This window comes from Panthera onca, chromosome E1 (assembly GCF_046562875.1).
Source record: "Panthera onca isolate mPanOnc1 chromosome E1, mPanOnc1 haplotype 2, whole genome shotgun sequence".
NCBI classification, from domain to species: Eukaryota; Metazoa; Chordata; class Mammalia; order Carnivora; family Felidae; genus Panthera; species Panthera onca.
This window is the reverse complement of record NC_138352.1, coordinates 14,119,354-14,139,169: the sequence shown is the minus strand read 5'-3', so window position 1 is coordinate 14,139,169 and position 19,816 is coordinate 14,119,354. Positions and strand designations below refer to the sequence as shown.

The following is a 19,816-nucleotide window of genomic DNA, read 5'->3' as shown; positions in this document are numbered from 1 at the left end:
CGCTCTCTCTCTAAGAATAAACATTAAAAAAAAAAAAAAAAAAAAGGCCAGTCAGCCAGTGACAGAGCGGACACCGCACTGTTCCATGACCACAGGGACCTTGGCATTGAGATCCGACAGGCCCAAATGCACAAGTTATTAATACTGTATTCAGTATTAAGTTACCCGCTGGAATAGAATCAGGCTCCAGAACCCGTAGTCGGATCGCTTTGAAACGAAATGCCCGTCTCACTTACGTGACAGCAAGAAACCCGTCCTCAGGTCTGTGGTTAATCCCGCCAATTACAGCCCCGCAGTCCACACAGCGGCTCTGTTCCATCGGCCGGCCACACTAGGACACACACAGACGGGGCCACGCTCAGTTGTGGACGACTGTCGCTGCAGGCGCACACGCCCACGCGGGAGGCCGAGGACCGCGCTGGACGGCAGGCACGTGCGGGGGGCTGCCGGAGCCGTGGGGCCCGGGGCGCGTGCTCCGTGCAAACGTGGTGGGCGCCAGGACACGGGGGCTTTGCGCAGGACAGACTGATACGCGCTCACGGCTCCTCCCTGCTGCCCCGACTGCCCACGCCCGGGCCCTGTCGTCTCGCGCCGGGAACACCGCCGCGGCCTTCAAACCCAGTTCCCCAACTCTGCTGGGATTTTTTTTATTTAAAAAAAAAAAAAAAACATGGTTCGCTCCTTCCACAACCTCATTTTTTTCCAAACCAGATTGTGTGCTCCCGGATACTGCGAATCGCAGCCAGACCAGCCTCAAGCCCCAGAGCGCGGAGCGTCGGAGCCGAGAGCGGTCCCGGGAAGGACGCGTTTTCTCTTCTAGGTCTCTCGTTTACTTGTTCAATTCAACAGCCTGCTGCTGAGCGAGCAGAGCCCTGGCCGGGTGCCGCGGGACGCAGAGACGGGGCGCACGCAGCCCTCTCCCCAGGGGCTTATAACCCCGGGGGTCTTCTTCCTGTCCCTCGGTATCTAGACCACATCTCCTCCCTGGGCTAGGAATCCAGACTACGGACCAGCCAACACCTTGCTGTTACAGAAAGACACGTGTCACGCATCCCGTGTGGCAGTGGCCGGGAAGGACGGCCAGCGGCAGTCTTGCCTCCCACAGGGACTTTGGCAACGTCTGGAGACACTTTTGGTTGTCACGCTGGGGACACGGGTGCTGCTGGCATCTGGTGACTCGAAGCCAGGAACACTGCTCCGCACCCGAGCACATCCCACAGGGCCCAGCACAGCCCCCCAGTAGAGGGTTACGTGTGGAGACCCGCGGCGCCCTTGGTCGCCTTCAACGGCCTTCAAAAGGGTCTGCGCTCTCCTAGAGGTCAAGACCCTTATCAACCTTTTCCTCCATGCCCGCCTCTCCAGCCTCAGATCTGCGGGAACAGACGTTTTGGGCTCCGCCCCCCTCCCTGGACACCACGACTCACCTCTCCCACAGAGCAGGGGTGACCGTTGGGACACACTGTTGAAAGAACAGGACACACGTTGGCTGCTGAGTTTCCACCCCATGCCCCAAGGTTAAGAGAGGAGGCCAACACTCTCCTCTCCGGCGCAGCCACAGCAGGACGCGGAGCACGTCAGTGAAAACACGCGTGGGCCTGATCGGACACGCAGAGAAGCTCCCTTCACGGGCTCGTGCCACGGGCTACCCCGGGAGCCACCCTTCCTTTCTCTTTCAACTTTTTTGTTTCTGAGGAGCGTGTTTCGTAACAACTTTTTAAACCCAGTTCAAAAGGATTCTTTGCTCAGGGGATGCCTGGCTGGCTCAGTGGGAAGAGTGTGGGACTCTTGATCTCAGGATCGTGGGTGCGAGCCCCACATTGGGAGATTACGAAAAAATAAAAAAATAAATAAATAAACTGAAAAAAAAAGGAGGGGGGCTGGGCAAGTCCTGGCTGTGTCTGTTTAGAATAATAAATAGGGGCGGCTGGGTGGCTCGGTAGGGGTTGACTGTCCGACTGTTGATTTTAGCTCAGGTCAGGATCCCAGGGTTGTGGGATTGAGCCCCACGCTGGGCTCCGTGCTAAGCATGGGGCCTGCTTACAATTCTCTCTCTCTCTCTCTCTCTCTCTCTCTCTCTCTCTCTCTCTCTCCCTCAGGGTGCTTGGGTGGCTCAGTCAGTTAAGCGTCCGACTCTTGACATACTCTTGGTGTTGGCTCAGGTCGTGATCTCGCGGTTTGTGGGCTCGAGCCCCGCATCGGGCTCTGCGCTCACAGCTCAGAGCCTGGAGCCTGCTTCGGATTCTGTGTCTCCCCCTCTGTCTACCCCTCCCCTACTCACAGTCTGTGTTTCTCTGTCTCTCAATAAATAAATGTTAAAAAAAAACAAAAACAAAAAAAAGATTCTCTCTCTCCCTCTCTCTCTGCTCCTCCCCAGCTCACTCTCTCTCTCAAACATAAATAAATAAATTAATTAATTAAAAGGATGATTTACTCAGGCAACAGCAAAGTTTACACGAATTACAGGTGCCATCGTTTGGGCTCCCGCTTCTGTATTTATTTTTTTATTTTTAAAATTTTTTTTAATGTTTATTTATTTTTGAGAGGGAGAGAGACAGAGTGTGAGCAGGGGAGGGGCAAAGAGAGAGGGAGACACAGAATCCGAAGCAGGCTCCAGGCTCCGAGCTGTCAGCACAGAGCCCGACGCGAGGCTCGAACTCATAAACCGTGAGATCATGACCTAAGCCGAAGTCGGATGCTTAACCGACTGAGCCACCCAGGCGCCCCCCGCTTCTGTATTTAAAAAAGAACTCTCTTTGGGTCGGAACCTGGGCCGTGGCGTGAGCTGACCCTTGCCCGGGCCTCTGGTGTGGCTCATGTCCCAGGGAGGGAAGAGTGTGCCCAGCGCGCCCTCCCCCGGGCGCTCAGGAAGGGGCTGACGCGCCCCGTCCGCGGCCAGCAGGCGCCGCGCTCTGCGAAAGCACCGATGGCGGAACCGGCCAGGTGTCTGGGACCTTCGGGCACAAAGCGCGTGGGCCCCGTGTCACATCGCGGGGACTGACACTTACTGTACCAGCGCACGCCTTCCAGACCCTTCCAGTTCTGAGCCTGAGCCAGCAAGTCTTCCGGCATCGTTGGAAGAAAAGCGCTCTGAAAAGCCAAGAGAGCAGAGAAGCTTCAGGAACGTGGGCGCGCGGCCGGCTGCCACCGCCTGGGGCTGGGAAGCGGCCTCTGCAGCCCGCTTCAACGCTCTCCACCGGGGAAAACAGAACAGGGCTCCCTGCGCGATGACACAGGGCAAGGTCTTCGCCATCGCTGGGGGCTCAGGCGTCTAGTGAGACAGAGGCAGAGAGGAGACCGCGGGACGACCACGGGTTCTACGGGTGCCCAGGGACGGCCTCGGTCTCTGTGGTGACAACCAGCCCCCGGGCTTACCGCCATAGTGGCCGGGGAGAAGGCCAGATTCCTCAGGGGTTCCAAGACTTCGCTGTGTCCGCACAGGAGGAGGATGGCCACATGGACGGCCAATTCTGCCACCGTGCCTTCGAGGCTGCTGTCCCGGGCACCCGTGCTCAGCAAGGGCAGAGTGTCGGCCACGAGGGAGGTTGCGAAAAGTTTGATATCCCGATGAGAAAGGACCTCGCTCTCCTCGATGAAGCTGTTGAGAGCCTCACGTTGCTGGCGAGAAAACATGTTGAAAAATATATCAAAGACGATGACGTGAAGGCTAACACTGGCTCCTTAAGCTAGCCACACACTTCGATCCAGACACATATCGAGTAGGAAGGAAAATACGGTTGATTGTCACCGTTTGAGGGGAGATTATCCAGATGAGAGAATTTCCATCTGCAGACACAGCACCACACATCCCAGGGCTAACTCTGATGTTCTGCTTTGTAAACAGTATCTTATATTCTTGACTTTTCTTCCTTTTTTTTTTTTTTTTTTAAAGTATTTATTTATTTTTGAGAGACAGAGACAGAGCGTGAACAGGGGAGGGGCAGAGAGAGAGAGAGAGGGAGGCACAGAATCCGAAGCAGCTCCAGGCTCCGAGCTGGCGGCACAGAGCCCGACGCGGGGCTCGAACTCGCGAGCTGTGAGATCGTGATGTGAGCCGAAGTCGGACGCTCAACAAACCGAGGCACCCGGGCACCCTTGTGGTTTTTACTTCTATTCAAGAAAAGTCCCTCTGGGCTTTGAGGCTGTGAGCACCGTCCCGAGTGTGGACACTCACCTCTGGCTTAGGATGGAGGTTTGCATCAGGGAGTCTGTACAAAGTGGTGACCTCTCTGAAAAGCGCTAACAGTAAGTGGGCTGCCTGCTGAGGGCCGGGGTTCCTGGAGACCTGAAGAGGCGAGGACGCCGGTGAGGCTCGGTTACACACGTCCGACTGAGGGCCAGAGTCCTGCTGACTCTGGCCTTAAACCAGGGGGAGGCGGGACAGCCTTTCCCGAGACCTGGACGCCCGCCACCCCCCGCACCTCGAGGGCGGCCCCTGGCCAAGGACTCTGAGGCCGCCTGGCTCATAGACATTCCGCCATGCAGCTCAGTGCGTTTATCAGGCCGCTTGGCACCCACGTAAGAGAGAGCACCGCTGTTCTCCTTCTGAGCACCCCGCCATTCCTGGAAACCGCCCCCACCGAGCAGAGCGAGGCTGTGTATTTACTTCCTCGCTTCCCGGCACAGTCCCAGGGTACACGGGGCCTCCAAGAGGAAGCAAGACCAGAACCGCTCGAAGGTGACTCTATGAATGAACTCCCTGCCTCGTTAAGGAAATGACCGCCCACGTCAGCACCGACGGGAGTCACGACCGTGCACAGGTAGGAGCATCGTCCCCAGTTCTGCCCGCGCACCTCCCATCAGGGTGACCTCAGAGGAAGTGATGTTCAAGCAGGGTCTCACAGGAAATAACATGTGCCCTGTCACATAGGGGCTGCTGATGGCCCCTACCGGGCGGGTCAGCAAGGTCAAGCGAATCTGTCCCCTAACTCGGTTACTAACATCCTCCTGTTTCGGCCAGGCATGCGGGGGCCGTGGACACATGACTTGGCTCTGGGGCGCCATTTGGTACCGAGGGAAGCAGGGAGGAGGGGCCGGCCTACCTTCACAGCAGCCGCAATAGCCAGGGGCTTGCACTCGAGGACGGCTTTGCCCACCGCGTCACGAAGGGACTTGTATTTGTCACCGTGCACCAGGTACCGGTCCATCTGGCTTGAGTGATCCTCCTGCAAGGCCAGGGACACGGGTTCATCACAGTGGGGACGTGGGGGGACACGGTCAGCAAAGAACCGCCCTGACAGGTAGAGGACCCAGGCGATGGTTAGAGGTCCGGCCCCAGGCAGGACGGTCCCCTGCTGTGCTGGGACAGGCCGCCTCCTCGCGCAGTGGAGGGGGGAGTGGGTGCAGGACTGGGGAGGAAGAGGCAGGTCTGACCGTGTCGCTGTGTTCTGTCCCCGCTGGGAGCACAGACAACAGTGCCGTAAGGATGCCCGTGCCAGGCTCCCAGCGGAGGTAACACGGAAAGCCAGCATGCCGAGTGCCATTTCTGTCACCCCGGGAACGGGCCCCGGAGCCAAAACTGCTACAGCTTTTTTACCCTCTTTCTCCTGCCTCCTGTACCTGCCCACGCGGGAGAGAAAGGACTTCTGCTAGCTGGTTACTATTCACTTGCAAGAGCAAAAGCCACACGTTCGTTCTTTTGCGTTGCCCACATCACGCCAGATCAAAGGCGAGGCCCAAATCAGCTTTTTGTGCAGGGAGGGGACAAACCAGAAGTGCACGCGCCCACCTGTCCCCCAGGGCAGGCCACCGAAACGCCACCACAAGCCTGGGCAGGTTGGCTGCAGGGAGGCACCGGGGACCGGGCTGGACCGGCAGGGGTCGGGGGGGGGGGCGAGGCCAGGACGGGAGGCCGCGCCACTCACCTGCTGCGCTAAGACCGCCTGGGGAAACACCCACCGCGCCGGGTGGCCTGGCCGGGAGAGGCGCTGCACGAACTCGATCCCCCGCTCGCTGGCGAGTTTCCGCACCAGGTACACCCGGTACCAGTCGTTCCCGACCTGCCTGCAGAAGCGTTCCACCTGCCGAAGGTAGTGCTGCTTGTCCTCGGCCGCCTCTGCAGAGCACAACGAGACAGGCGTGAGGGCCCGGCGGCCCGCTGTCCTCACTGCTCACTCGTCCGGGACCCGGAGCCAGGCGCGAACAGCACGGGCCCTGGCGTCCGGAACTCACAGTGTGCTGACCGATCCAGAAGGGAGGGGACACAGGGCAGACCGGGATCGCTCTGCTTCCCGAATTCCCACAGAACGAGCTCTCTAGGCCTGGGGTGGAGAGGGGTGCGGACGAAGACCTGCCTGAGCCCTCCTGGAGCCCGGAGAGGAAGTCAGAGGCCCTGTTGAGACACAGGCGGATCCTGGCCATCTCCTGGAGGTGGTCTACTGAGGCCTCGCCGGCAGGCTCGGGGCCGTGCCGTGCTGAGTAGGTGTCCAGGAACACCCCGTCCTCTCTCAGGCACTTCTGGCCCTCGCTGCTAGAGAGGGCGCTAACCTTCTCGTACATGGAATCCTAGGGAACAGAGAACCGGGAAAAAAAGGATGTTCTTTCTTTTTATGTTTATTTTTGAGAGAGAAAGAGAGAGAGAGAGAGAGAGAGAGACAGTGCGAGCGGGGGAGGGGCAGAGAGAGAGAGGGAGACACAGAATCCGAAGCAGGTGCCAGGCTCCGAGCGGTCAGCACAGAGCACAGAGAGGGGCTCGAATTCACAAACAGAGATCACCACCTGAGCCAGTCGGACGCCTAACCGACTGAGCCACCCAGGTGTCCCAGGATGTTGTTCTTTTTAATATGCACATCCCCAACCTTCCAAAATTCCCACAGTGTGACCACGGAGAACAAGACAGAAATATTGTAAGTTTGGGGGAGCGTGGGTGGCTTGGTCAGTTGAGCATCTGACTCTTGATATCGGCTCAGATCACGATCTCACGGTTTGTGAGTTTGAGCCCTGAGTCGGGCTCTGTGCTGGCAGCGTGGAGCCTGCTTGGGATTCTCTCTCTGCCCCTCCCCAACTCGTACACACGTACACACGTACACACACACACACACACACACACACACACACTTTCTCTCTGTCTCTCTCTCTCTTGCTCAAAATAAATAAATAAATAAATAAACATGAAAAAAAATATCGTAAGGTTGAAGGTACCTGTTTTGAATCATGGAAAACAAACAACCCTTTTTTATTTTAGGGGCAAGAAGGAGGGGAAGAGAAAACCTTTGAGGAAGAAAAAACGTCGTATAATATGATTTTCTCATGTGCATCGTAACATTTTTGCAAATAGCGAAAGTACGGAGAGAAGAAATACGACAAGCAATCACAGCCACAGCCTCTCCACCTGCGGAGATGAGCACGGTTAACCTGGGAGGAGTGGTGTTTTCCTCTCGCCCAGGCTCGGACACATCAGAACACATGACTGCTGGGGGCAGAAGCAGTGTTTCTGTGTGTGGAGCGGAGCGTCTGGTAATTTCACCCACTAAAATGATATTCTGTAAATTTTCAGAGACACTTTTCCACTGAACAGATCGCGTGGTCCAGCTAGTTTGCAAAAGGAGCTCAGGGTACTGACGGCTCGCTTACCTCTAGGCAGGTGCTAAAGAGGATGTACAGCTCAGTTTTATCTTCAGTCAAGAACGCTTTCTCCTCCAAAAGGGACAAGTAAGCCTGGATGTAATCTTTCACTTCTTGGAAGCTACGGAAAGAGACATATGGTACCTGGTGATCTCAGGTCTCGTGTTGCAAAAAAAAAAAAAAAAAAAAAAGAGAGAGAGAGGGGGAGAGAGAGAAAGTATCTATCTGTCTACCTACCTACCTATCCATCTCTCTCCTCCTGTATAAATACAGACGTGTGTACATACACTTTATAACATGGTTGTACTGAAAATATTTTAGCACAATATTGGAGGAATATAATTCTGTACTTTAGACCAGCTGTTCTCAGCCTTCTTGGCTTCAGAACTCTTTAACGGTCTTAACAATTACACAGAACCCCAAGGGCTTTGTTGATGTGGGTTCCATCTATCGATGTTGATGACGGTCCAAATTAAAACTGAAAAAAATTGAAAATACTTATCAACTAGTTTAAAACATACACCGCACACGTGTTAAAAATAAATAACGTCGGGGCGCCTGGGTGGCTCAGTCGGTTAAGTGTCCGACTTCAGCTCAGGTCACGATCTCGCGGTCCGCGAGTTCGAGCCCCGCGTCGGGCTCTGGGCTGACGGCTCAGAGCCTGGAGCCTGCTTCCGATTCTGTGTCTCCCTCTCTCTGCCCCTCCCCCGTTCATGCTCTGTCTCTCTCTGTCTCAAAAATAAATAAACGTTAAAAAATAAATAAATAAATAAATAAATAAATAACGTTTAGGGGAGTCCGGGCGGCTCAGTGGGTCAAGCGGGCTCCAGGCTCTGAGCTGTCAGCACAGGGCCCGACGCGAGCCTTGAACCCACGAACCGTGAGATCACGGCCTGAGCTGACGTCGGACGCTTTACCGACTGAGCCACCCAGGGCACCCCGTCTGTTGGAACTTTTCTTGTAGCATCTTGACTTTGCCGTCGCCTCGAAGTATGCTTTGTCAAGCCAGGGCACAGGCCGGGGACACTAAGTGTCCTCTGAAAGAAGCCTTGGGACACAGGTCAGCCTTCTCGGCATTTTCTGAAATACCATAATTTGACACGACCGCTGGCCTTTGGCACTGTGTGGGCGTCTCTGTCCCTTCACAGAAGCAGACGGATGTAACTGCTGACACAAAACGTAGGTGACGCCTAGGACGATGAGGGCGGGGGGCCGCTCTAAGTTACCGTCCATCCCCCCAAATCCCCAAACGAGATAGCTGTGCGAGGAGGCTCAGAACCGCAGGGCTCACGCGTTCTCGCACGTGAAACACGCTCCCCTGCCCAAAACACGTCTTCTTTCCCCCAACAAGGTGCCTCGTAGCTACGCTGAACTCAATGCCTACAGCCGAAGACGTCACACACACAACCAGGGGGTGCCCCACTGAAAAAGCTCCCCCAAAGCAGCTTCTAGAAGCTCACTCCAGGCTGGCTGTGCTTACCTGTACTTCAAAAGCAGTTTCAGCACCACCGAACGGATGACAGGGGTCTTATCCACAACGTCATCGAAGGGGGAGAGAGATTTTGTGTGTTCACGGTGCCCTTCAACCAGAGAGAGAGGGGGTAGCTCATTATTCACGTCGGACACAAAAAAGTCAGAGGAGGAAGCCAGGATTTATTTCGGTCTACGGGCAGAAAGCAACTTACTTTGGGAGGTACCTCTTAAGAGCTCCTTTTGCGCGAAGAGTAAATTTAGCAGAACATCTATCACCTCCTTCTCTGGTGGGGAATTATCCTTGAAGCATATGGTGGAGACCAGGTCTATGAAGAAACTGTTACACATCTGCCGGATACAGGCGTGCTTCCTGATGGCATTCCTAGGGGAACACGGTGGGGAGGCACAGTCAGTGCTTGGAGAGCGTGCCCCAGATCCCTGCCCAGGCTGGACACCTCGTGTTCTTCAGTAAAGAGATACAAGTATCTCCTTGCTACGGGCGCTTAGAGCTGGGTGCAAACTCAGAGCTGGGTGCAAACGGCCGGACGGGGTGCAAACTGCTCTCTAGGGGCCCCTTGATCATTTGCACCAGCCAGTGATACCCTTTTCTGCTAAAGTCTGCAAAGACCCCGCCCGCTAGACTGGCCGTGTGCCCCGCCTTCGGGCGGTTATCGGAAGGGGGGCGGGAAGGGAAGGCTGCTGAGTCACCAATGGCAGAGCGGAAGGCTCTGAGCCCACCGAGCATTTGCCGATGCCAACCACTGGCCCGCAGGACATGTGGCCAAGCACAGCTGGCACCTCGGGTTGGGGGGGAGGCAAACTTCTTCCACCTAAGCTCCTCGGGTGTCTCGTGACGGCTTTATCTAATTTATGACTTTCTGATTTATTTCCGCTAGTCGGGTCATCTCCCAAATCTATGCTCACGTGTGTCTCGGGGAGAGAATCATTTCGGGACACTAGGTGCTTATGAAGCTACGCAAGTGGCCGTCTCTCTTAGGATGGTTCTCTGAAGTCAGCTTTTATTTTTTTAAGTTATTTTTTAAAAATGTTTATTTATTTCTGAGAGAAAGAGAGACAGAGAGGGAGGGAGGGTGAGAGCAGGGAGGGGCAGACACAGAATCCGAAACAGGCTCCAGGCTCCGAGCTGTCAGCCCAGAGCCCGACAAGGGGGCTCGAACCCACGAACCAGGAGATCATGACCTGAGCCGAAGTCGGACGCTTAACCAACTGAGCCACCCAGGCACCTCTGAAGTCAGGTTTTCTAAGGTTAATACGGTTTATATTTCTGAATACTGTACTTGCCAAAAAAGAAAGAAAAAGAGGAAGCTCAAGAGAAAGAAAGGGCGATTTACCTGTGCTCTTGGGACACTGCTGGAGAGAAGCTTTCTGGCAAGTCTGTTAAACACAAAGGACATCTCATCTGGCCTATGATGACCCAGACCTTGACGCAGGTCAAGCAGAATACGTGGTCACAGGGCAAGCACACCGGGTCCTGTGCGTCTCCCAGGCAGACGGGGCACGGCTGAATCTCAACCCTAGGATCCAAGAAGGGTGACCGGTTCTGAAGCTACAGGTGCCACACGTGCAGGGCTGTCTCCCGCAGGGATCGCGAACCAAAGGTCTCACCTGGCGAGGGTCTTGCAGACCTGGTCCTTACACTTACGAAGAGTGACCATCACGGCAACGAAGGGCCGGTACGTCTTGATGTCAGAGTTCTCCTGCAGACACTGAGGGACGAGGGGCAGTGACAAGGATGCTAATGAGCAGTGAAGAGGGACAGAGCTCAGCCAGCCAGCACGACACGCCCGGGGCGACACGGTGCGCACAGCGGGCACCTCCGGCCACTGGGCTGGAGTTGGGGGCGGGGCTGTGGTGTTTGCCTGCAGGGTAAGGCCTTTCTGTTTCTAGCAGTTATCTAGCTTTGAATGTCCTTTGTTATCATGCTGCTTTGGGGGGGGGGGGGGGAGGACGAGATGTGCAACTTGTGATTCCCCCCCCTTCCTCTCTTGTCCTTTCTAAGGCTTACGCTTCTCCCATGACGAGAGATTTCAAACTTGAAATGATGACGTAATGACCACATGAGGATCCACCCCCACGCTTTAAGAACTCTTAGCGTTTTTGGAATATTTGCTTTAGGTGATTTTTTCAAGAAACCAAACACGGCAGATACGGCTGTAAGTCCCTGGGTGCCCTTCTGATAGCGTTGCTCTCCTTCCCCTCGCACAGAGGCCCCCCGACATTCCCGCGTGCAGGACATTTGCACGCCTGCATAAGGATCACATTATTGTTTTCAGTGTTTTTAAGTCCTGATCATTCATGTTACCCGCTGTATGGCACCCCCCGGCAGACACGTCAGCTCCTTGCTTTCTGGTTACCTGGGCATCTGGAATGTCCCCACCGTGTTGTACCCAACATCCTTCCATGTGTCTGAGTAGCAGCGGGAAGTGTCTAGGGTTTGTATTCACAAGTGGAGATGCTAGTTTTTAGGAAATGTGCATCTTCAACGATACAAGCTAAGAGTCTGGTGGGTGTGCGTCTGGAATTTTGGGCTTAGGCATGAGGCTTGCAATAGATATCTTTATGTTATGTATACCCTTGGGCGTTAACAGCATAACAAGGAACTCCTTGTATTCTCAGTTTGCCACGAGTATCTTTTTTCCACTTCATAAATTTTACCAAATGCTTTTCCTGTCCCTTCTGAAATGATCACTTAGAGCTGACCTTCTAATTCGATACGTAACTGATACCATTTATAGATTTTTATGATTCTGAGCTACCTTTGAATTCCCAAGATTAATCTTACTTTGAAATGGGATAGGTTTTTGGGGCGCCTGGGTGGCTCAGTCGGTTAAGCGTCCGACTTTGGCTCAGGTCATGATCTCACGGTTCGTGGGTACGAGCCCTGCATCGGGCTCTGTGCTGACAGCTCAGAGCCTGGAGCCTGTTTCAGATTCTGTGTCTCCCTCTCTCTCTGCCCCTCACCTGTTCACACTCTGTCTCTGTCTCAAAAATAAATAGACATTAAAAAAAAAAAAAAAAAAAAAAGAAATGGGATAGGTTTTTAACACCCTGCTAAATTTGATTTGTTAATCAACAGGCTAATTCGAAAGGGAGCAAAGGACTTGGAGACACATTTCTCCCAAGAAGACGTACAATTGGGCCGTAAGCACCTAGGAAGATGCTGGCCGTCATCGGTCATTAGGGAAACAGCAGAGCAAAACCACAAAGGGATACACCCATCAGGACGGCTATGATAAACAAAACAAAACGTAACAAGTGTCGGCAAGGATATGGAGAAATTGGAACCTCGGTGGGTCGCTGGCAGGAGAGGCATGGTGAGGCCGCTGTGGAAAACAGTTCGGCGGCTCCTCAAAAAGTTACGCACAAAGTCTCCATATGACCCAGCGGTTCCACTTCTAGGTTCTTCCACTTCTAGGTTCGTCTCCGGAAGAGCTGAAAGCACAACTCAGACACTTGCAGACCCGTGTTCACGGCAGGGTTCCTATTTTCAGAAGGTGGGGGCAGCCCAAGGGTCCATCGGTGGATGACTGGATTAACAAACTATGTCCATCCACGCAATGGGATATTATTCAGCTTATAAAGGAGGACGGTCCTGACACCTGCTACAACATGGTGGGCCCTGAGGACATGCAGAGTGACATCGGCCCGTCCCCAAAGGACAGATGCCGTAGGGTTCGCCTTCTGTGAGGTCCCTAGAGTTCTCAAAACCATAGACAGAAAGGAGGATGGTGGGCACCAGGGCCGGGGCGGGGAACCGGGAGTTAGTGTTCAGTGGGGGCAGAGTTTCAGTCTTGCGAGACAGAAGAGTTCTGGAGACAGAGAGTGGGGAATGGTTGTGCGACGGTGTGACTCAATCAGTGCCACCTGATTGTACGCCTACAGATGGTGACAATGGCAAATTTTATGTGATGTGTATCTTCCCACAGTAAAAAAAAAAAAAAAAAAAAAATGGCAGCAGTCTAGTGGTTGGACGGTGGATGGTAAGGATAGAGTGTTACAGACTGGCAAGTCAACAAAACATCCGGTGAGACTGTCATCCGTGACACCGTGGAAGGCGGATCACAGAGCAAGAGAACTCCCTCCCTCCCTGTATCTATTATCTATCTATCTATCATCTATTATCTACCTAGTATCTATCTACCTATCATCTATCTCATCTATTATCCATCTATTACGTATCTATCTATATATCTACCTACCTATGTACCTACACCTATCCACCCACCCACCCATCCTTTCTATCAGAACTGAGAAAACTCAGAATATCCACCCTTCTGCAGCTTTTACCAGAGTCCTGTGGGAGGCTCTGCTGACTATTGGCACAGGCCAACTCTAGGGCGGCCTCACTAGAAGAGAAGGGTTGAGGCCCCTCGCCTTTCCGGTTAAGACTTTCTTCCGGGCAGACCACAGGAGCCAGCCTTCCAGGCAATGCGAGTGGGCTCAAGGCTGTCCTTGGAGGGGACGAGCGTCGCCTGAGGCCACAGACCCAAGAGCCTTCAGGTGTGAAAATGAATGAGCAAAGACCTCTAGCCGTGGTCACTCACGCGTGGATCTCACTGGAAAGCCAGCCAGAAGCCCATGACGTTTCTGGGGAACATCAGCCCACAGGCCGGGCCTGACGACGCCTGAGTGCGTGCACACCGGCGTGCAGGGGCCGGATGACTCATGTCTTAGCCAGCTGGTCACCTGGCCATTAGGGGCCCCGCGGGACTGGCCTCTGTGCGGGAAGAAGGGAGTCATGCGTGCCTCCCCCGCCGCCAGGGTGGCAGAGGCCAGCGTTTTCTAGAGTTCTTTCTCCACTCTTCCCTCCCTGAAAACGGCCTCCAGGTTCCACCGGGCTGTAGGAGTCCGCCACCAGGGGCTTCTCCGCCTCCTTGGCGGCCAGGGGGGGCTGTGACTACGCTCAGGACGGCGAGCTGCGACCTCAAGCGGGTGGACACGTTCTGGGCTGTGCTCTTGAAACGGCCCGTGGCGACAGCAGGAACAGCCTTCTCAGAGCACACGGTGGAGGTTGTATAGTGAGGACGACAGAGGGACAGCACGCAGGAGCAGGGACACCCCGACCCGGGGAGCGGCCCGCGGCCCCGACTGCTGAGGCTCCCACTGTCCTACGAGAGGCACGTCAGCTCGCATATCGTTTCCACCACCGATACCCGCCCTCCTCGGAGCGTGCGGCCTGCACGTCAAAGCCCGGACAGCTGACACCATTAGGTGCGTTTGCGCAAAGCTCCCGGGGTAACAGAGGCAGAGATCACCTTCCGCTAAGCGCGTGGCCACGGAGATGGCAAACGCACAGGCTTGACGGCCGCCGCGGAGGAAGCGCGCCCGCTGCGCTCCCAGGTAAGATGGGCAGAGAGCGGGAAGGACGCTCACCCCGCGGGTGACGGCAGGTTAGGCCGGGAGCTCCCGCGTCCCCGGAAAGTGCACCTGCCGAGCCCGAGCTCACCTTGTTCAGTAGGAAGACGTACTCGGTCACCAGCTCGCACAGCTCGGGGATCTGGCTCTCGATCCCCAGGAGCACGTGCTCCACGAACAGGGCCACGGGGAAAATGCGGTTCCACTGGGTTCTGTAAGAGCAGGTGGTCGTCACTGGGCTGGGACAATAGCGCCTGAGACCGCAGGACAAGGGTGCAGGGAGGGATCCGAGACAGGGAAGTGGTGAAGGCAGACGGAAGATTCCAGGAGGAGCCCTTTGCGGCGTGCTCCCGCCCCCAGTCACTTTCGTGTCCCCCACGCCCTCCCGCAGACTCGGGGTCAGGAGTCCCGCCTCACCCTGGAAGGCCGGCACGGGACGTGCCCCCGCGGGATGCCTACCCTGACTGCTCGTCCCCTCCCCGCGGCCCTGCCGCCCGCCCAGGGCCCCTTCCTGCTGCTCCCCTCTGCCAGCACTTCTCCTGCGGGGACTGCAGGGACCGTAGGCTCTGCTGCTCCCCTTTCCACGCCCCCACCCCCCGCGGGGCTCCCTGAATGCCCTGTCGTCCGTTTCGTCTCCAGCGTCGGCATGATGCCTGGCGGTAAAGGAGACTCAGCAGACATTAAGAGAGGACCCTCTTCTGTGGCAAGAGGACCCCATGAGCCCGTGGGGAAGGGGCCGGTGGGGGCCGGGCTCCTGGCCTCACCTGACCTCCCTGATGACATCTCTGGCCATCTCCCCGCAGGTCTGCAGGTACCCGTCCGAGCACAGGAACTCTAGCGGCATGGACAGGTTCTTCACCATCTGCAGCCAAGCCTGGGGGCTGGGCTTCAGGATGTCTCTTGTCAGCATCTCCGTGCAGGCCATCGCTGCAAATGCATCCAGAGTCTGGCGGAAGGTGGGGGGGGGGGGGGGGGGGGCGGGTGGACAGAGAACAAACCCCTGACTAAGCAGCGCCCCCTGTGGCTGCTCTAATATCCTAAGCCCAGAGGTCCAGGTTGTGAGCCCGTGTTTTTCTGTTCTAGGCTCGTCGCCTACTCCCCTCTTGTCCCGGGATATAGGAAGCATTGGTCAGATGTGTTCCTAACATTTGTGTGTTAGCCGGGCATACGGCCCCGGGAAGAGGTCTCCCAGGCAGAACACGGCTCCTGGGGCTTCCCGTCCCGGGCGGCCACGGAAGCACCCCCCACCTGCCACCCAGCTGCCCCACCTGCCCCCCACCTGCCACCCACCTGCCCCAGGAAGGCCAAGCCCAGACCGTGAGCACAAATGAACCCGGGAGAGGCCATACCAGCTCGGGTCCGTCCAGTCTGTCGTTCCTTACGGTTCCCATGACGTTGTAGAGTAACATCTGTAGGACTTGGGGGCAGGTGGTCACGATTCGGGAAAAGTTCTGCAGTCGGCTCCGGAAATGCTGATAAGCCACGTGCACCCACGGTAAGGAGACCCTTTCCTGTGGCCTCTGTGCTTGCAGCTGACAGATGCAGGACCACAGCGCCACCTGCAAAATCTGGGACGAGAAGCAAGCTTTTAGCGTAAACTGGAAAGCAAAACAAAAGCTATGTTTTGACGGTGGAAAATCCCGACCGCTCAAGGGAAACTTAAAAACCACACACACTGTGACGGTCCCTGGGTACGTCTTGGTGTCACCCTGTCTAGGCATTTTCTTATCTATACCCTGTCCCCGTTTTGTCCCCAGATCATGACCATGGTGTATGTCTGATTCTTTTCCCCACTTAACATCACATTGTGAACATTTCTCTGTCATTAATTACGTTGGGAGACCCTCACTGTGAACGTGTGTGCCCATTAAAACAACCAGTCACCAATCAAACAGCTGTCACTTAATTTGTCTGGCCTTTAATTATGGACAATTAAATTGTTTCCTTTTTTTTTTTTTTTTTGCCATTTTAAGAAACAAAGCTGGAAAGAACATTCTTGTGGATGAAATGTTTGTCTGCATCTGGTAACACACGCAGGACAAAGACACCACCTCAGATTTTCTAAGGCTCTCAACACAACCCCTCGGACTTTTCCAGAAGCACATGCTGGTTCACAACACCATCTGTAACGGGGGCGCTTCTGGGTCCAGTTAAAAACCAGTCTTGGGGCGCCTGGGTGGCTCAGTCAGTTAAGCATCCGACTGCGGCTCAGGTCATAATCTCAAGGTTCGTGAGTTCAAGCCCCACATTGGGCTCTGTGCTGACAGCTGAGAGTCCGGAGCCTGCTTCAGATTCTGTGTCTCCCTCTCTCTCTGCCCCTCTCCTATTCATGCTCTGTCTCTCAGAGATAGATAAATAAATGTTAAAAAAAATTTAAAAAAAAAGAAAACATGTCTTCAGAGGCACCTGGGTGGCTCAGTCAGTTAAGCATCCGACTTTGGCTCAGGTCATGATCTCACGGTTGTGGGTTCGAGCCCCGCGTCGGGCTCTGTGTGGACGGCTCGGAGCCTGGAGTCTGCTTCGGATTCTGTCTCCATCTCTCTCTGCCCCTCCCCTGCTCATGCTCTGTCTGTCTGTCTGTCTCTCTCTCAAAAATAAATAAACATTAAAAAAAAAAAAAAAACAGTCTCGCCACATGGGCAAGAACCTAAAACCTAAAAACCGATCAGGTATTGTTGACTTATCAGTGAGGCTGGCCAGTTTTTCTGTTTTGTGGATCTCTGCATAATTATTTTGTTAATACTTGGTTTATAACTTTCATCTAGTTTTTAAAATTAGGAAACTTTCTTACTGATTCCTAAGAATATTTCATTTATTTTTTTAAGTAATCTCTACACCCAACATGGGGTTTGAACTCACGACCCTGAGATCAAGAGTCATATGCTCCCCCGACAGAGCCCGCCAGGTCCCTCCGGGATTCCTAAGCATATTTTGTCAGCCCTTAATCACGCTGGTGATAAGTATGTTGTCCTTAAATGGGTCACTTTCCTTTTTTACATACCCTCAAGTGTGAACCCAGTAGGTGATCAGAAGTATCCTAATTTCCACTGAAATTTCAGTTAGTTATTACCTGTAGTGGCCAGTTAAATATTTACCTAATTTTCTTCAAGAGGGACTCCACATTTGAAAAGAAGGTGTTATTTTTTTTTATGTTTATTATTTTTGAGAGAGAGATACAAAGAGCATGAGTGGGGGAGGGGCAGAGAGAGAGGGAGACACAGGATCCAAAGCAGGCTCCAGGCTCCGAGCTATCAGCACAGAGTCTGACGTGGGGCTCGAACCCACGAACGGCGAGATCATGACCTGAGCCGAAGTTGGACGCTTAACTGACTGAGCCCCACAGGCACCCCGAAAAGAAGGTGTTAAAAAAATAATACGGTAAAGTAAATAAAAAACAAAAAGGCGTTACAGGGACACTGGAGGCCTTCCTTGCGTGAACGGAAAGCCCGTGATGCAGGGGGCCCCGGACAGGGGACTGAGGGTGGAGGGACAGTGCGGCCCAGCCGCACGGACACCAGTGGCCCCCTCCCCTGCCCCAGAGTGAGCACTTACCCTCAGTTCTTCCCACGTGGACACTCTCATCGTCAAGAGGAGGAAGTCCTTTATGTAGCACAGAAAGAGTTCTTCCTGCTGTTCTGCGCTGAGCTGAGCGAGAAACCTGCCCAGAGAGGTCTGCTGAAAGATTTCCACTAACTTCTTCAACAGTCCTGCAGAGCAGAGCAAAGAAGGGCGCAGAGGGAGAGCCTGAGGCGTGTCTCCTGGCCTGCGGTCAGAACCCCAGTGTCCCCCGGGCAAGGATAAGGCTCTGCTGAAGGGCAGCTCTCGGCAAACGGGAGTAAGCCGCATGATTTAATGGCCTTTTCTAGACACTTCGGACGCCTTTCCAGCGGGATAACGGAAACGAATACTCAGTTTCAGTCACCACCAGCCTAGTTGGCCCCAAAGGGATAAGACGACCGCAGACAGAACAGGTTTTATGTTCTAGCAAATCATGTCATGCTTCGGGAATCCCAGGGTCTGAGTGGGTCACCAATGAGGGGGCTGCTCGTCGGGGGCTGGGGGGGGGTCACACGCTGCTCACACCAGGAAGATCTGCCTCTAGGGGACGAGTGCCAGCCCGCAGGCCACACGCTATCACAGGAAAGCAGGGGCAGTACGGGTACAGCCTCGAAAAAGGAAATACTCCTTCCTCAGGACAGAGACGGCTTCAATTTGTTCTGAAAACATTGCAGAATGCTTACCTAGAGAAGTAAGTTCATCTTCAAGTATCTGGACCTAATTTTTTTTTCATGTTTATGTATTTTAGAGAGAGAGAGACAGAGCGCAAGCAGGGGAGGGGCAGAGAAAGAGGGAGACACAGAACCCGAAGCAGGCTCCAGGCTCTGAGCTGTCAGCCCAGAGCCCGACGTGGGGCTCGAACTCATGGACCGCGAGATCATGACCTGGAGCTGAAGTTGGACACCTAACCGACTGAGCCACCCAAGCGCCCTTGACCTGGTTTCTTTTTTTTTTTCCTTTTCAACTTTTTTTTTTTTTTTTTTTTTTTTTATTTATTTTTGGGACAGAGAGAGACAGAGCATGAACGGGGGAGGGGCAGAGAGAGAGGGAGACGCAGAATCGGAAACAGGCTCCAGGCTCCGAGCCATCAGCCCAGAGCCTGACGCGGGGCTCGAACTCACAGACCGCGAGATTGTGACCTGGCTGAAGTCGGACGCTTAACCGACTGCGCCACCCAGGCGCCCCTGACCTGGTTTCTTTAAAGGCAATACTATGAGTAAACTTTGAAAAGTCTACTTCATGCATGCAAGATGGAAAGATGACTTTTCCCAAGGGTGCGTGACCCCTGGTTTTCCCGGGATATGCCTATGGCCAGGCCTGCTTGACCTGTGACGGCAGAGCAAGGAGCCACATGACTCCGAGGACACTGACCGCGCGGTGTGGACAGAACTTCGCTTACGTCGCGGACGCTGTTGGGAAAGGCTCGGCTCGGGCCGTCTCCCGAGTCCTGATGCCCGAACTGCCTAGAAGGTTCCGAATGGGAATGGCCCACTTACGACGGGGAGCCAGCGCATGGTCCCGTCTCCCGGCATCCTCGGGGGCTCACCTTCAGCTCCAGTGATGTACTGAGCCTGGACCCACAGCTCCTCCAGATACCCTTTGATTCTCCAGCCAAACGGGATGTCGCTGGAGATGTCCTCTGGAAGGGTCATGTAGTTCTGCACCATGATGTAGGGCACCTCACTCTTGGATCTGCAGCCAGACAAGGGGTTGCTCACGACACAAGCCCCACCTCTGATGCCGCGCTCGACAGCACAGGTGCCGAAAAGGCTGGCCCAGATCACGGCTCAGGGCTTCCGTTATAAACGCACTCAAGCACGTCCATGTGTCATCTGTTTCACAGACAACA

General features: G+C 54.6%; 1 protein-coding gene across 3 annotated transcripts in view; it reads right to left on the bottom strand.

Moving 5' to 3' along the window:
- RNF213 (ring finger protein 213) overlaps nucleotides 1-19,816 on the bottom strand; it is a 105,331-nt gene that overhangs the window by 14,636 nt on the left and 70,879 nt on the right. For all 3 annotated transcript variants that reach the window (XM_078438035.2, XM_078438034.2, XM_078438036.2), the window contains 18 exons: nucleotides 19,514-19,659; nucleotides 17,962-18,116; nucleotides 15,759-15,977; nucleotides 15,174-15,355; nucleotides 14,501-14,621; nucleotides 10,660-10,760; nucleotides 10,386-10,568; nucleotides 9,246-9,415; nucleotides 9,041-9,140; nucleotides 7,570-7,681; nucleotides 6,291-6,501; nucleotides 5,862-6,052; nucleotides 5,040-5,162; nucleotides 4,172-4,282; nucleotides 3,373-3,615; nucleotides 3,006-3,087; nucleotides 1,425-1,459; nucleotides 237-331 (listed from right to left, as the gene is read on the bottom strand). In XM_078438035.2, the coding sequence (XP_078294161.2) occupies nucleotides 237-331; nucleotides 1,425-1,459; nucleotides 3,006-3,087; nucleotides 3,373-3,615; nucleotides 4,172-4,282; nucleotides 5,040-5,162; nucleotides 5,862-6,052; nucleotides 6,291-6,501; nucleotides 7,570-7,681; nucleotides 9,041-9,140; nucleotides 9,246-9,415; nucleotides 10,386-10,568; nucleotides 10,660-10,760; nucleotides 14,501-14,621; nucleotides 15,174-15,355; nucleotides 15,759-15,977; nucleotides 17,962-18,116; nucleotides 19,514-19,659 (2,580 nt within the window). The remainder of the gene's footprint in view (nucleotides 1-236; nucleotides 332-1,424; nucleotides 1,460-3,005; nucleotides 3,088-3,372; nucleotides 3,616-4,171; nucleotides 4,283-5,039; nucleotides 5,163-5,861; nucleotides 6,053-6,290; nucleotides 6,502-7,569; nucleotides 7,682-9,040; nucleotides 9,141-9,245; nucleotides 9,416-10,385; nucleotides 10,569-10,659; nucleotides 10,761-14,500; nucleotides 14,622-15,173; nucleotides 15,356-15,758; nucleotides 15,978-17,961; nucleotides 18,117-19,513; nucleotides 19,660-19,816) is intronic.